General features: G+C 43.3%; 1 protein-coding gene across 3 annotated transcripts in view; it reads left to right on the top strand.

The window, feature by feature from the left end:
• Window positions 1-17,691, top strand: part of FBXW8 (F-box and WD repeat domain containing 8) — a 98,110-nt gene that overhangs the window by 8,448 nt on the left and 71,971 nt on the right. For all 3 annotated transcript variants that reach the window (XM_069960751.1, XM_069960750.1, XM_069960752.1), the window contains exons 2-3: window positions 3,686-3,790; window positions 16,173-16,337. In XM_069960751.1, coding sequence (XP_069816852.1) covers window positions 3,686-3,790; window positions 16,173-16,337 — 270 coding nt within the window. The remainder of the gene's footprint in view (window positions 1-3,685; window positions 3,791-16,172; window positions 16,338-17,691) is intronic.

The following is a 17,691-nucleotide window of genomic DNA, read 5'->3' as shown; positions in this document are numbered from 1 at the left end:
CTGTTTTCACACTTTGTTATAAATCCTGTGTTTTAAAGGGGTATTCAACTCAAAAATAACTTTTGATATGTTGCTGCTCCTTCCCCCAATCCAGAGCGACTTCTTACTGCTAAAACACAATAATCTGAGTGTGAGTTTTTCTCCCTTTCTCCTCCTCCTCCTCCCCCCTCCCCTCTAAGACGGCTGATGTAAACAAGTCCCTGACAGGCTTTATCTGTAACATTGTAGCTTCTTTGTAATGCTGGGTGGGTTTTTCTGAGGTTAAGTTGCTAATAAACTCACTTTGATTATTCCTCTCAGCGTTACAAAGAAGCTACAATGTTACAGATAGAGCCTGCCAGGGACTTGTTTACATCAGCTGTCTCAGAAGGGAGGAGGAGACCGAGAGGAAGGCTCACACACAGATTTTTGTGTCTTCAGCAGAAAGCAGCAGCTGAGAACTGGGGGAAGGAGTTGTTAGTCTCACCATGGGCAGCAACATATCAAAAGTTATGTTTGTGTGGAATACCCCTGGTCATACATGTAAAAGAGCTTCCAGGCTAACACTGCATTGCTTTTTCTTTAAATGGAGTGTCCAGTGAAAATCTTTTTCTTTCAAATCAACTGGTGTCAGAAAGTTATATAGATTTGTAATTTACTTCTATCAAAAAAATCTCAAGTCTTCCCATACTTATCAGCTGATGTATGTCCTGCAGGAAATGTTTTATTTTCAGTCTGACACAGTGCTCTCTGCTGACATCTCTGGCCGAGACAGGAACTCTGACTGGGCTTTCTATAAATCCCCATAGAAAACCTCTCCTGCTCTGCACAGAAACTGTCAGTTAGGAAGGACGTCCCAAGCGGCTTTCATGGCTATGTAGCTGTGTGAGGCTATCCATAACTTTATTGATTTACCTAAAACTGCTTTTTATTGCCACTCTGAAGTGTCATAGAGGCGTGGCCAGGGCATCTTTTTTTCAAAACACCTGGAAAAAGAACTGAGTTATTGGGGTGGGGTAAGAAGCTCTCTCGCTAGTGTGACAACTTCTAAAAGTGTGATAGATGAGGTGGCTGACAGCTCTCCAGAGCAGTAGAAAAGGTAATGTGTATCCCTTACTACATCACTAGTACAGGCCACAGTGCCGTATAATAACGCCGGCTACTGTCACACCTAATATCAGCATTTCTTATACCTATGCAGTGCACATATAGCGGTGACAAGCAGTGTGCATCACTTATATATGTAGGCAGTAGCTGTAACTATTGCAGAAACCGTGTACGACTATATCATATATGAGTGGTAGGGAACTGTTGCAAAACTCTAACTCCCATCATGCCGGTAGAGCTAAAGATTTGGCTGTCCACGCATGATGGGAGTTGGAGTTTTGCAACAGCTGGAGAGCCAAGGTTCCCCACCCCTGGTATATGGGATGCAGCTGCAAACTAAAAAAAAAAAAAATGATGTTATGTGACTTCTGAAAGGATCATTGTATTCGTACAAACCCTTCAGTCAGAGAAGAGCGTCCTGCAGAATCCTGGACTAGAGATATCGGCTGAGGATGTCATCTGGTATAAGATCAGACAAGGAGAAGTGCGATGAGGCAGATGACAGACAATGCCCTCAGATGCTGCCCCTTTCTCTTCTCTCATATGAAAACTTTTTAGAGTTATTTATTTCTTTTCCCTGTGTTTTCCAGGTTCAGATAATACAGCCCCAGATGGTTATTACTAAAGCATTGTACTGTATTGCCTGTGTTGCTTTATATATACACTATTAAGGAGGCAAACACAACACTATGATGCATCCAAAGACTTGAAGATACGTAGGAAAAAGTCAATAAATCTTTGAGCGTATTTGACCTTGTCTTCTAGGACTTATTTACCCGTGGATAAAGTCCGGCATCTACCTCCGTGATTGCATACATTTTGCATCCTTTTTTCACAGATCTGTTTAATACTGATTACATCACATCCGTGTTTTGCACAGATGTCAGATCTGTGCAATCCATAAAAACACAGATCTCATAGACTTCTATGGGGGAATCTGTGCCATGATCTCATCTGAGTTATGACATGGCCTATTAATTCACGGAATGGATTGCGGATCCGTGAAGAAAAAAAAAAACGTACGTGTGAATAGCCCAATAGAAAGCGGTGGACTACAAAATTGTCAGTGATCATGGACAAATTCACGGAAGCCCTTAGGGCCCTATTACACGGGACGATTGTCATGGAGATTATCGTTATGTTGTTTGAATTTAAACAATAGTCGTTTTGTATACATGCAGGTATACATCAGTCATCCTTCATTTGTTGCTGACTCAAAAATCATTAGCAATCGTTGACTGTAATTCCACAATCGATCACTTATCGTTCAGTTTTATGCTGCGTTTACACAGAACAATTATCGTGTGAATTCGCACAATAACAATCGAATTCGAACAATAATCGTATATGTGTAAACGCAGCAGACGATCAAACGACGAGCGAGAAATGGTTCATTTTGATCTTTCAACAAGTTCTCAAATCGTCGTTAATCGTTCGCAAAAAATTTGCAGATCTTTCCGTGTGAACAGTCGTTCGCCAGTTTAACCAATGTGTGAGATAGGCTTAAGCGAGCGCAAAATGAATTTCTGTACCATCTAAACGCTGATCGTTATGAAAAAATAGTACTCCGACATCGTTAATCGTACGATCGGGCGAATTATCGTTCCCTGTAAACGTAGCATAATTCCAAATTGTTTCTGCATTTGCCAGGATCAGATGGAGGAAACAATTGTAGTAACGACTATCCTTCCGTGTTATATGGTGAACAATTTCAGGTTAACGATAAACAATCTCGTTTGCGATCATTTATCCTCAATCTTTAAAAATCGCTTTGTCTAATAGGACCCTCAGGGCCCTATTGCATGGAGCGATTATTGTGCGAGTTACCGTTATATTGTTCAAATTTAAACGATAATAGTTTTATGTAAATGCAGCAACGATCAAACAACCAACGAGAAATCGTTCATCGTTCATTTGGTGCTGACACCAAAATAATCGGCAATTATTCGCTGTAATTCCGCATTCGTTCACTCATCGCTCAGTGTAATTCCACATCGGAATTGAGTAACTGATGGTAGTAACGAGTATCGTTCTGTGTAATATAGGGAATGATTTCAGGTTAATGATAAACGATCGCGTTCGATCATTAATCGGTAAACACCACTTTGTCTAATAGGATCCTTAGTGTAAAACCTGAAGCCCCACTGAGTGCCATTTCTCTTATTCTATATGAGGTTAACCATCGATGTGTCGCATTGCTCATCACAAGACACATAAATCTAATGGACATTTCAGTACAGCTTAGTGGTCATGCGCACAGCCATTATACACTGCTGTCATGTATGCAGCCATGGTACGGTGGCCATAGAGGTCCATGAAGCCTGAGCTGAACTCTGTATACCTCTGATCTCCTTTTTCTTCTATTGGTTTCCATATATGACCTGCTGCACAGGGCTCCCTATATAAAGAAGTAAGATTCACCACTGGTATCCGGCCATACCCAGGTCGATTTTCTGCATTTGTCATCAGAAAAAATCCAGAAGGAGACATGCAGTAAGCTATTTCACTAGATGTCTTGGGAAGCTGATGTAGACGTCACAATGAGATTTACAGACAATTCATTCATTTTTTTTTACCTAGAATTCTTCTTTTCTTTCAGAATGAAATCAATGAGATTCCGTTCTTTGATGTCCAGTTGCCGTATGAAATTGCTCTACAAATCTTTAAGTACTTAGACCGGACAGAGCTAGGGAGATGTGCGCAGGTATGTATCTTACATTATATGGGTATCATAGTCACTCGTGCATGTTACATATAGTAATAACCATGTAGAGGGGTCTAGAGCCATCACTGATACATTGTACATATAGTAATAACCATGTAGAGGGGTCTAGAGCAGTCACTGATACATTGTAATATAATAACCATGTAGAAGGGTCTAGGGTCGTCACTAATACATTGTACATATAATAACCATGTAGAGGGGTCTAGAGCCGTCACTGATACATTGTACTCATAATAACCATGTAGAGGGGTCTAGAGCCGTCACTGATACATTGTACATATAGTAATAACCATGTAGAGGGGTCTAGAGCTGTCACTGATACATTGTAATATAATAGCCATGTAGAAGGGCCTAGAGCCGTCACTGATACATTGTACATATAATAACCATGCAGAGGGATCTAGAGCCGTCAGTGATACCGTGTACATATAATAACCATGTAGAGGGGTCTAGAGCCCTCACTGATACATTGTACATATAATAACCATGTAAAGGGGTCTAGAGCTGTCCTGATACATGATATACATGTAGAGGGGTCTAGAGCTGTCCTGATACATGATATACATGTAGAGGGGTCTAGAGCTGTCCTGATACATGATATACATGTAGAGGGATCCAGAGCTGTCCTGATGCATGATATACTTGTGGCATATGTCTATAGAGCCGTCACTGATACATTATGTTCATGTAGGAAGTCTAGAGCCATAACTGATACATGATATACATGTAGAGGGGTCTAGAGCTGTCCTGATACATGATATACATGTGGATTATGTCTATGGAGCAGACACAGTATCTAGAACCAGGCTGATGATTCCAGAGTCGTCCTGATACGTGATATACATGTGGCGGGTTCTGGAGCTGTCCTCATACATGATATACATGTGGATTATGTCTATGGAGCCGTCACAGTATCTAGTACCAGGGTGATGATTCCGGAGCTGTCCTGATACATGATATACAAGTGGATTATGTCTATAGAGCCGTCCTGATACGTGATACACATGTTGATTATGTCTATAGAGCCATCCTGATACGTGATATACATGTGGATTATGTCTATAGAGCCGTCCTGATACGTGATATACATGTGGATTATGTCTATAGAGCCGTCCTGATACGTGATACACATGTTGATTATCTCTATAGAGCCGTCCTGATACGTGATACACTTGTTGATTATGTCTATAGAGCCGTCCTGATATGTGATACACATGTTGATTATGTCTATGGAGCCGTCACAGTATCTAGTACCAGGGTGATGATTCCGGAGCTGTCCTGATACATGATATACGTGTGGATTATGTCTATAGAGCCGTCCTGATACGTGATATACATGTGGATTATGTCTATAGAGCCGTCCTGATACATGATATATATGTGGATTATGTCTATGGAGCCGTCACAGTATCTAGTACCAGGGTGATGATTCCGGAGCTGTCCCTGGAGTTGTATCATGTTATTATCCTCTTGGCTGTTTATTCTGTGTTCCTTGTATTACAATCTCTCTACAAGGTTATTATAATATTAAATACCATAAAGCCTTTTTCAGCTTGTGAGCCTTCATGTGCCGGGCGTGCCGTACGCCTCCTGTACGCTTCTGCCGCCTGCGCGCCGTTTCCTCGGTGTGATAGAATTCTCTTTCTCTCGGTCTGGTTATAGACACATTAATCTCTGGTGCGGCTTTTCATACAACAAATAATAAAGCAGCGACACGGAGGAGCGGCACAAAAACATTGTTTCCTCTCTGTTTGTCTTTTTTTTTTTAAATATATTTATCAGGAGCTGAAAGCGCTTGTGTGCGGCTGAATACCCCGCTGCTTCCTGAGTGTTTACTACAAGAGATTTCAGATGAAGGGGCCTTGGGAGCTCCGAACAACCCGGCCAGTTCTAAGGAGTTGGCATCTGAACGTGTACCAGTGGCCTTGGAGGGGACCTGCCTGCTTAGTTAGCTATCTCGCCAAATTTCTCTCTCGAAAGAAAAAAACAGTAAAGCAGAAAGATGGCAGGGATCTTTCTCAGGCTTAAAGGGGTAGTTCACATTTTATTTTTCTTTGTAATTTACTTCTATTAAAAAATCTCCGGTCTTCAAGTACTTCTCAGCTGCTTTATGTCCTGCAGGAAGTCGTGTATTCTTTCCAGTCTGACACAGTGCTCTCTGCTGCCACCTCTGTCCATGTCAGGAACTGTCCAGAGCAGGAGAGGTTTTCTATTTAAAAGATTTTTATTTTTTGGTAATCTACCCCTTTAGGCTATGTTCACACTACGTATATGTCCGGCCGCATATTTTTCGCGGCCGGATATATACATGTAAAACTCCGGCCGGGATTTATGCAAGTTGCGGCCGGCTACGTATGGTCCGCGAACTTACGCCCGTAAGCTACGTACGCTTCCCGAGAGGCGTACGTAGCGATATGACAGCGGTATTTTACTTGGATATCTTCGGCTAGCCCCGGACACCCCACAGAACCTTTTGGATCGGCAAATCAAAGTGTAAAAAAGAAGAAATCACCACTCCGTACGGGACCGCATGTTACGCTACGGGCATAAGTTACAGCATTTCCGTCCCGAAACAATGGTCTTGTTAATTTTTTACGGCGCCGCATATGATCCGGGCGTAAGTTCTTACGTAGTGTGAACTGTGCAGCCGTAGATCCTATACTTTCCATTGTACGCAAACTACGTAAATCTCCGTCCGCTTATTCACCGAGCGCGCTACGGCTGGAAACTTACGTAGTGTGAACATAGCCTTAATCAGACTTCTCACACCCTACAGACTTGAATCCTTTCCATTTTCAGAGCCTTTCTTCTCTTCCTCCCGGGTGGTTATCTGCGGCCACATTTTTGCTAAGCAGTCTAGCATTTATTATCGTCTTTCCTGTATATGCTAAGGGTTAACGTGCAGAGACAGGTATGACAGTCTCCTGGAGGCAGAATGCCCCTACTGAGCTGGGAGCCTCCTGATTTGCTGTAATGTAATGTTCCTCCGCCATCTGTCTATACACAATGACTGCAAATGTTTACCGCAATAATTGTTTTTTCTTCTGATGCATTTACTATAACTTCTTAGCAGGTCGGCTCTCCTGAAGGAGTTTATTACGGAGAGGAAACTTTTATAACAATAATTATCAGCGTTACGGTTTTCGTCGTTCAGCTATTATTTGCTCTGTTATTATTAAGGCTATGATTCCTGGCAATGCAGTGAAATTATAGGATTTCTGTAACTCGGCCAGGTGATAAGACGCCCCAGGACGGCCAGATGTTTGCCCCAACGTGACTGTAGGAGAGACCTCTCTACTATGCCGCTAGCTCCACGAGAATAATAAAAAAAGGCTTATTCTTCATGTGTTTTCTCCTCTTATCAGTAGCCGCTTTCTTTATTCAGCTACAGAAATAGGCAGCTATGGTAAAGCCTAAAATTTATAAAAATTCTAGGACTGAAAAAGTAAAAAAAAAAGAATTATTACCCTCCTGCTTCTCGTTGTCCCATCCTTGCTGCTCCTCCTGGAAGTGTCCACTAGGCCGGTCATTACCTGAGGCCGCTCACAGCCGCAGATAGAGGACACTTCCTTCTATAGAGATATACTTTTTTAAATATACTTTTTAAAAAAAATTCTTTTACAGGGAGCCAATTGGTACATTTTTGCTGATTGGGCTCCCGAAGCGGCTGCGAGGTCTCCAATGGTGTCTTGCGCACAGGATTAAAAAGAATTTTACCAGACATGAAGACTACAAAGCCCAAAATACCTAACACTATAGGAGACCCGGCTGTGAGGTGCGTGCAGCCGTTCTGGGAGCCCAGTCAGCACAAATGTGTTTCTTGGTTCCCTTTAAAGTCTTCTAGGTTCAAATCAGCATCATACATATGGCCACTAGGTTTCTCCCTTTCTGCCAAACCTGAAGTCCATGCTCCCTCCGTGCTGTTATTTGGCCTTTTCGTTGTTCGAAAAAAGAGACCAAACAGAGGTTACAGAGGTTTTAACACTGTGTGACAGGAGATCCGACCATACAATGCGATTACTCCCCCGGCTTTTCTGCTACTGAATCTGGATGTGCAGCAGCTGTACACATGAAGACTTGTCTCGCTCCTTCGGCACTCAGGAATGGCTGGTAATCAATACTAAGCCATGTCTGTAGCGCACAAAGGACTGGGGCTTGTGTTTGGTCTTTTTTTCTGAACAGAGAAAAGACCAAATATCAGCACAGAGGGAGCATGGAGCCCAGTGTGACAGGAAGAGAGACACCTACTGGCTATATCTATAATGTTGACTTAAACAGAAAACATAAAAATAAAAACCAGTATGTTATAAAACTGCTTGCAATTAAAACCAAGCTATCTGGCAACTTCTCAGACAGGTTTTAGTGCAAACAGGACAGCAAATGCATTCAAAGCCATTAAAGGGATTTCTGGTTTATTTAAAAAAAAAAAAATGGCCAAAACATTTTCACCTCTGAAGACGTTAACCTGTTTGGGATAATGTCTGATACTTAGACTGTAGAGCGACACATCCCTGCATTACACTGATATCCCTTAAAGCAGAAGTTAAGCTAAAATTTTTATTAAAGTATTGTACTGCCCCCCAAAAGTTATACAAATCACTAATATGCACTTATTACGGGAAATGCTTATAAAGTGCTTTTTTCCCTGCACTTACTACTGCATCAAGGCTTCACTTCCTGGATAACATGGTGATGTCACTTCCTGGATAACATGGGGATGTCACTTCCTGGATAACATGGTGATTTCACTTCCTGGATAACATGGTGATTTCACTTCCTGGATAACATGGTGATGTCACTTCCTGGATAACATGGGGATGTCACTTCCTGGATAACATGGGGATGTCACTTTCTGGATAACATGGGGATGTCCCACCCCGACTCCCAGAGCTGTGCGGGCTATGGCTGCTGGAGAGGATGATGGCAGGGGGATGCTCAGTGTCCCTCCAGTGCCCTGTGTCCCTCAGTGTCCCCCTGCCATCATCCTCTCCAGCAGCCACAGCCTGTACAGCTCTGGGAGTCGCATCATGACATCACCATGTTATCCAGGAAGTTACATCACCATGTTATCCAGGAAGTGACATCACCATGCTATCCAGGAAGTGACATCACCATGCTATTCAGGAAGTGACATCACCATGCTATTCAGGAAGTGACATCACCTGCTATCCAGGAAGTGACATCACCATGTTTATCCAGGAAGTGACATCACCATGTTTATCCAGGAAGTGACATCACCATGTTATCCAGGAAGTGATATCATGTTATCCAGGAAGTGAAGCCTTGATGCAGTAGTAAGTTCAGGGAAAAAAGCACTTTATAAGCATTTCTCGTAATAAGTGCATATTGGTGATTTGTATAACTTTTGGTGGGCAATACAATACTTTAATCAAAAAAACACTTTAAAGAAGGAAAAATGGAAAGCTGGGGGGGGTTGCAGGAAAATAATAAAGTAGACTTACTGGTCCCCATGCCTTCGTAGCACCGCTCCCGGGTCTTGCAGACAGACTCCAGATGTTATTTTCAGCTGGAATACGGGAAAGTCTCTTCCACCTGCAACATCATGGCCCGGCTGTGCGATTGCACTCTCAGCCAGTCATTGACTGTTGTGGTGTCCTTCCCCAGTCACTGATTGGCTGAGCGGCCAACCGCTGGATGAGCTGCAGGTCACTGGTAGCTGTCAGCTGGACCCGGGAGCAGATGGACAAGTTTATTTAGTTTATTATTTTCCTACACCCCTTTGCCTTTCAGATATTTGTTTTGTTTTCATTTTTAATAGTACTTCTCCTTTAAAAAAAATTTTCTGAATTAGCAGTTATCAGAAAGTCAAATAGATTTGTAATTTACTTCTAACTAAAAATCTATATTTCTACAATAAACTTAGAAGAAATGAAGGAGGGGAACTAAATAACAGTGAATGTGTTCTGAACAAAGAGAAATTGATTTAAAGGGGTTGTTCTCCATTCTTCCATTACTTGTCAGCTGCTGTATGTCCTGCAGGAAGTGGTGTATTATCTCCAGTGTGACACAGTGCTCTCTGCTGCCACCTCTGTCCATGTCAGGATCTGTCCAGAGCAGCAGCAAATCCCCATAGAAAACCTCTCCTGCTCTCCAGACTATAAAAAAATACAACCCCTTTAAATGAATTTCTCTTTGTTCAGAAGACATTCACTGTCATTTAGTTCCCCCTCCTTCATTTCTTTTAAGTTTATTGTAGAAATATACAAGGGAAAGTGCTGGAGGGAAGCGGCTGCTGGAGGTCAGACAAGCTGAGGAGTTACACCAGTATGGCGTGCTGATGGCGGCCGCCGAGTACGGGAGAGACCATATCACCTACTTCTTATTAGAAATGCGGCCACTTACAGCTGATAAGAAGTCGCTGCAGTTTGTGTACCGAGACGTTGCGTGTAACAGCGGGGATATTGCTATTAATACGCTCCGGCATCCAGACTGGCTTCTATTTCTTTTATACAGATACATCTTTCATATTAAGAATCCAGCAAGGCTGATTGACATCATTGCTGGTCCACGTGAAGCCTTACATGAACCTCCGGGGGTCTCAGGAAGCCGATAAACCTGACAGCATGCCAGTGGCTTCTTATACTCCACACATGAAATCTCAGCGGTGCCATAAACTAAAATGCTGAAGAGGGTTTTATTAGAGACTCCATACAGCTGAGCCGGGCTCCGCAAGGCCCTTACCGGGGAGAACCCTGCCAAGTCTTGTGCATTAAGTTATAACTTCAGGGTTTTGCTGGTTAACTCTTCTAGCCAGGCTTCTCGGAAGGATTATGTAATGGTTACTATGTCCATTCCTGCTGGGACTTCATTGCCTTGATTGAAAATCCATAGTATGGAAACAGTTCAAAACGTTTTTTTATTGCTTTCTGTGTGGTAGAAATGACCATAATCTGCTTGGTCCCGACTTGCTTCACTTGTTTCTTTTCTAGTGATGCATTGGCGCCGGGACGATATACAAGCTTTAACCCCTTAACGACATACGGCGTATATTTATGCCCTGATGCCGTTAGGGACGTTCAGAGCGGGGCCGCGCTCTGAATCGCAGCGGTCCCGGGTGCCGCTTGTAGCCCAGGACCGCAGGTATTAGCGGGCACGGTCCGATCGCCGTGCCTGCTAATACAGTAGTCGGATGCAGCTGTCAAAGTTGACAGCTGCATCCGATTACCGGACGCAGCGTCATCCCTGGTGTCCCTGATGTTATCCCAGAGGAGCGATCTCCGTTTCTGAAGCCGGCCGGGGACCGCTCCAAGATGGCGCCGTCTCCGACTCGGCACTCGTTTACTTCTGGCTGCAGCAGCCGGAAGTAAACGAGTGCCTATCTCATGGATCTCTGCAGCATATCTATACTGCAGAGATCTCTATGAGAGATCAAAGCACTTATACTAGAAGTCCCCCAGGGGGGAATAACCCTAACCCCAGGGGGGAATAACCCTAACCCCAGGGGGGAATAACCCTAACCCTAGGGGGGAATAACCCTAACCCCAGAGGGGCTTCTAGTATAAGTGTAAAAGTAAAAAAAAAGTGTTGTTAATAGTAAAAAGCCCCCTCCCCTAATAAGTCTGAATCACCCCCCTTTTCCCAGGTTATAAATAAAAGTAAATAAATAAATAAATAAACATGTTTGCTGTCACCGCGTGCGTAATCGCCCGAACTATTAATTAATCACATTCCTGATCTCGCACGGTAAACGGCGTCAGCGCAAAAAATCCCAAAGTGCAAAATTGCGCATTTTTGGTCGCATCAAATTTAGAAAAATTGTAATAAAAAGCGATCAAAAAGTCGTATATGCGCAATCAAGGTACCGATAGAAAGAACACATCATGGCGCAAAAAATGACACCTGACACAGCCCCATAGACCAAAGGATAAAAGCGCTATAAGCCTGGGAATGGAGCGATTTTAAGTGACGTATATTTGTTGACAATGGTTTGAATTTTTTACAGGCCATCAGATACAATATAAGTTATACATGTTATATATCATAGTAATCGTAACGACTTGAGGAACATGCATAACAAGTCAGTTTTACCACAGGGCGAATGGCGTAAAAACCCATTTCCCCCAAATAAACAAAATGCGTTTTTTTTTTTTCAATTTCACCACACTTAGAATTTTTTTCTGGTTTCGCAGTGTACTTTATGCAAAAATTCAGCCTGTCATTGCAAAGTACAATTAGTGACACAAAAAATAAGGGCTCATGCGGGTTTCTAGCTGGAAAAATGCAAGTGCTATGGCCTTTTAGGCACAAGGAGGAAAAAACGAAAACGCAAAAATCGATATTGGCTCTGTCCTTAAGGGGTTAAAGTGTCACTGTCATTTAAATTTTTTTTGCAGAAATCAATAGTACAGGCGATTTTAAGAAACTTTGTAATTTGGTTTATTAGCCGAAAAAAGAATTTTTATCATGAAAAAGCAGTTTAGAGCTCTCCCTCCCTGTCTTCATGGTTCTCTTATGGAGAGGGGAGGGGTTGAGGGAGATGAGGCACCAAAACATGACAACAAAGAGTTAATTTACAGCTACATCACTGGGCTATCTCCTCTGAAGTCAACACTGACCTCTCTGACCTCTAAATTCTGGCTTTCACACAGGTCCCACTGTGTAATCCTTTGTTCTCTGCTGGCACCAATCTCCCTCCTCCCCTCTCCATAGGTTACACAGGGCCTGACTGATGTAAAAGAGTCAAGATTTCCTGATAATGAGCAGTGGATGAGAGAGAGGAGAGAGGGGGGACCTAGGAAAAGTCTTTTTGAATGAAGATAATGGCAGATTTGCCTAATAACCCAATTACAAAGTTACTTAAAATCGCCTGGACTATTGATTTCTGCAAAAAACAAACAAACAAAAAAAGCGACAATGGCACAGTTTTTTGGCTAGGGATTCACATAAGAAGGATATTTGTATACCACATGTTAATTTAAGGTCCACAAGACTTCTATCGTAGTTGTGTTAAAGGAAACCTGGCACCCGGGGCAAAACCCACCCGAACCCCTAATAGAGCTCACAATACTTACCCCCTCCTCCCGCTCCTGATGCCGCTCCTGCTGCGGAGAAATCAACGCTCGCTCATCTCTGCGCTCAATATGCAAATGAGAAGAGATGAGTCCAACCTCCATAGGAAATCACTGGAGCACTGACTTCCTGTGGACATCGGACTCTTCTCTTCTCATTTGCATATTGAGCGCGGAGGGAGCGGCAGGAGGGCGTGCCAGAGTGACAGGTTCCCGTCTGTTGTAGGCTTCCCTGGCCGCCACAACCAGAGTGAAAGGAGCCTGATGATCCTTGTTCTTTAGGTAGAGGTGTCATACATTTGTGGAATATGCTGTGACCATGATAAATGTGACCATGATAAATGAAGCTGACTGCTACGGGAGAGTATTCATGCTCTGCGACCTGTGCAGAGGCCAGAGTGGGGGAGTTGGTGCCCATCACCCATAGTCAGTGGTAGTGATAAGCGAATAGTGAAATATTCAATATTCGTACGAATATCTCCCGAATATTCGATCGAATATTCGATCCCTTTAAAGTCAATGGGAACAAGTATTTGATTATTGAAAAACATCTATTCGACCACTTGGAGGTAAAAAACGGAAGCTGGGGGATTTCAACGCTTATTGAATATTTATTGAATATTCGGCGAACTATTCGATAATATTCAATACATCGAATACCTTACTGTTCGATCGAATATCTATTCGATCGAACAGTATTCGCTCATCACTAGTCAGGGGTGAATCCTTGTGTTGTCTGCCACCATCTTTATTATAGAGGTGTTACTTTTTATTAGTTTCAATTTTAAGGCTGGGTTCACACACAGTATATTTCAGGCAGTATTTGGTCCTCATGTCAGGTCCTCACGGCAACCAAAACCAGGAGTGGATTGAAAACACAGGCTCTGTTCACACAATGTTGAAATTGAGTGGATGGCCGCCATATAACTGTAAATAACGGCCATTATTTCAATACAACGGCCGTTGTTTTAAAATAACAGCAAATATTTGCCATTAAATGACGGCCATCCACTCAATTTCACCATTGTGTGAACAGAGCCTTTCTGTGTTTTCAATCCACTCCTGGTTTTGGTTGCTATGAGGACCACAATACTAACTGAAATATACGTAGTGTGAACCCAGCCTAAAACTGTACTGAGGATAAAGGAGTTGTCCAGGGAGTAGAAGACAGCTGAAGCCTTCCACTCCCCATCATTCACTTTTAGAAGTAAGCCTTCTGAGACATGGAGGGGCGAGCACAGCTTCTAGTGGATCACTTTCCAGCAGTGATCGCCACAAACAGATTCACAACGAAAAGGGACACAAGTATTTAGATAGCTCACAATCTACCACCGTTCATAACAACCGAAGTTCAGAGATCAGACCCCCCTCCCTGTAGAAGGACCTCTGCACAGGTCAAACAGCATGCCCAGAAAACTATCCCATTCACGCGGATAGGATCTTGCCCCCATAAGGCTATGTTCACACTACGTAAAACAACGGCCGTTGTTTTCACCGGCCGGAATTTTGCGGTCAAAACAAAGGCCGTAGAATTACGAGCATACGGGCTGGTCGTGAAACAACGGCCGTTGTTTAATATTGCCTTCTAGCATGTTTGTAATCAGGCTGAAACATGTAATTTAATTGAAATACTGCGACTAGCTTAAAGGGGTAGTGCGGCGGTAAAAAATTATTCACAGAATAACACACATTACAAAGTTATCCAACTTTGTAATGTATGTTATGTCTGTGAATGGCCCCCTTCCCCGTGTCCCACCACCCCCACCCGTGTACCCGGAAGTGTAGTGCTTTATACATACCTGATCCGTGCCGACACGCGTCTGCCATCTTGTGCCAAACGTCATCTTCGGCCGGCCGGCCTGAACACCTTCGATCTTCGAGTGCCGGCCGCGTCATCAGCTGCTCAGCCGCGATTGGCTGAGCATAACTGTGCTCGGCCAATCGCGGCTCAGCGGCTGATGACGTTGTTTTACGTAGTGTGAACATAGCCTAATAATGTATAAGAAAGGAAATTCATTTCAATCTTAAAATAGTATCTGTCTCTAATCAGTAAGGGTCCTATTAGACAGGCCAATGGCGGCTCGATCAATAATGTTAACAAGCGTCAATCTGCTAGATTAGCGCTCATTTACTGAGCCTTTTACCTGGCTCCATGATTGTTTAGCAAGGGCTATGTGTGAGTGTGTGTGTGTGTGTGTGTGTGTGTATATATATATATATATATATATCATTAGTGATGTCCGTGCAGCCCTTGTTAAACATTACCTCTCCACACTCTGTCTTCTCCTGTCCTCTGCTTGTTTCACAGCGCCGAGGCTGCAGCTTCAGAACGGCCTGTCTGAGTTGACCACCGTGGCCAGTGATTGGCTGAGCGGCCTGTTAGCTTAGAGACGGCTTCGAAGCTTCAGTAGTGGCTCTTATGTATAACAGTTTATTCATTTATTAGCCATCGGCCGCAACTGAGGATTTTATGCTGCGTTTACACAGAACGATTATCATTTGAATTTTTTCGATAACGATCGCATTTGAGCGATAATCGGCTCGTGTAAATACAGCAAACGATCAAGCCACGAGCGAGAAATCGTTCATTTTGGTCTTTGAACATGTTCTCAAATCGTCGTTGGTCGTTCGCTAAAAATTCGCAGATCTTTTCGTGTAAACAGTCTTTCAACTATTCACCCTATGTGTGAGATGGGCTTAAACGATCGCAATAACGAATTTTCCAAATGATGTATAGTTCCGTCTAAACGCTGATCATTATAAAAAAAGAAACACATCGTTACTTCGAAACCGTTAATCGTTCGGTTGGGCGAATTATCGCTCCGTGTAAACGCAGCATTAGGTCCAGAACTAAAGACATGATCAGCTGATGATCGTTGTCTCTATTACACTGAGCGATAATCAGCCAAAACGGCCTGATTCTGCCGATTATTTCTCCATGTAATGGGGCCCAAACCCCTTTAATGTAGATAACCATAATATCACTAGAACTGGAAGGGGTAACAATGTTATCTCAGACGCCCTAACGTGACCGTACATTTACTAGGTGGAAGAACTCTTCTCGCTCCTTCGCCAATTTTTTTTTTTTTTCCTTTTAGGTAGGAAAGGCTTTGTATTGTAAATCTGTAGTGTTTGACATCTGACATCTATTAAATCCAGCTTGTGCTCTCCAGACTCAGCCATTTAATCTCTCCATGTCTCGTGGATTAGTAAGAAGGTTGAACACTCTTTGGAACGAGATCAGTTGTGAGACTTGCATTATTCATCATTGCTTTGTGATCAAGCTAAGCCAAGTGTTGTATCCCTGGCCTCATCCCTTTGATTCTCTTTAGGTAAGCAAGGCTTGGAGGGTTCTTGCTGAAGATGAGATGTTGTGGTACCGTATGTGCCAACGGGAAGGCTACCTGACCGGCAGACAAGTTACAGCCTGCTCATCCTGGAAGGAAGCTCTGAAGGAGAGACGAACTCGGGAGAGCATGCTGAGGACCAACTGGAAGGTACCCCGCCCCATTGTGTGTGCCCAGTCCTGTCACACCATTACATACGCGATCCGCTAAACCTGCTGATAGCACCGGATGAAATGGGGCTTTATTGGTATCAGAAAGGTCACTGTCGTTGATTTTTATTTTTATTTTTTTGCAGAAATCAATAGTCCAGGCGATTTTAAAGGGGTAGTGCGGCGCTAAACATTTATTCACAAAATAACACACATTACAAAGTAATGTATGTGAATGGCCCCCTTCCCCGTGTTCCCCCCCACCCACGCTAGACCCGGAAGTGTAGTGCATTATACTCACCGCATTCGTGTCAGCTGCTCAGCTGTGATTGGCTGAGCAGCTGATGACACGCCAGAGGGGGGCTGGCATGAGGGAGGCTGGAGCCTCCCGAAGATGACGTCAAGATGGCGGCCGGGGGTCAACACAAATGCGGTAAGTATAATGCACCACACTTCCGGGTCTAGCGTGGGTGGGTGGGGGGACACGGGGAAGGGGGCCATTCACATACATAACACACATTACAAAGTTGTATAACTTTTGTAATGTGTGTTATTTTGTGAATAAATGTTTAGCGCTGCACTACCCCTTTAATAAACTTTATAATTGGGTTTATTAGGCAGGGTGCCTTCACACACACTGGATCCACAGCAGATTTGATGCTGTGTTCAGTTAGTTAGATGAAATCCGCTGCGGATCCGCAGCAGAAAATCCGCTGCGATGCGGTGTGTGTGAAGCTACACTTAAAAGACTTTCCCCAGCCCCCCCCCCTTCTCTCTCATTCACTGCTCATTCAGTAAATCTCGACTCTTTTACATCAGTCGCGCCCTGTCTGACTCTGTTCTATGAAAAGGGGAGGGGGGAGGAGGGAGATTAGTCACCAGCAGAGAACAAAGGATTACACAGCTAGAGCTTTGAGAAAGCCGGTATTTAGAGGTTAGTGCTGACTTCAGAGGAGATAGCCCAGTGATGTAGCTGTAAATTAACTCTTTGTTGTCCTCTTTTGGTGCCTCATCTTTCTCCACCCCTCCCCTCTCCATAGAGAACAATGAAGACAGGGGAATGGTTCAAACGGCTAATAAACCAAATTACAAATTTTCTTAAAATCGCATGTACTTTTGATTTCTGCAACAAAAAAACGACAAAATATTTTCTTTTAAATCAACTGGTGTCAGAAAGTAATTCCTGAACTCAAGGAGAACAAGGAAAACACTCCAATGAAGTCCTCAATCAAGAGTCTCCACTGATGCCCCCCAAAAATTTAAATATGAAAAACAAGAGTCCGTGGAGTCTCGGTTGCGAATCTCAAAACACGGGATAGCCAGATATCTCTAGCCTGTTGCCACGGGGTGCCTCC

Source organism: Dendropsophus ebraccatus, chromosome 3, assembly GCF_027789765.1.
Source record: "Dendropsophus ebraccatus isolate aDenEbr1 chromosome 3, aDenEbr1.pat, whole genome shotgun sequence".
NCBI lineage: Eukaryota > Metazoa > Chordata > Amphibia > Anura > Hylidae > Dendropsophus > Dendropsophus ebraccatus.
This window is presented reverse-complemented; position numbering and strand designations above follow the sequence as displayed.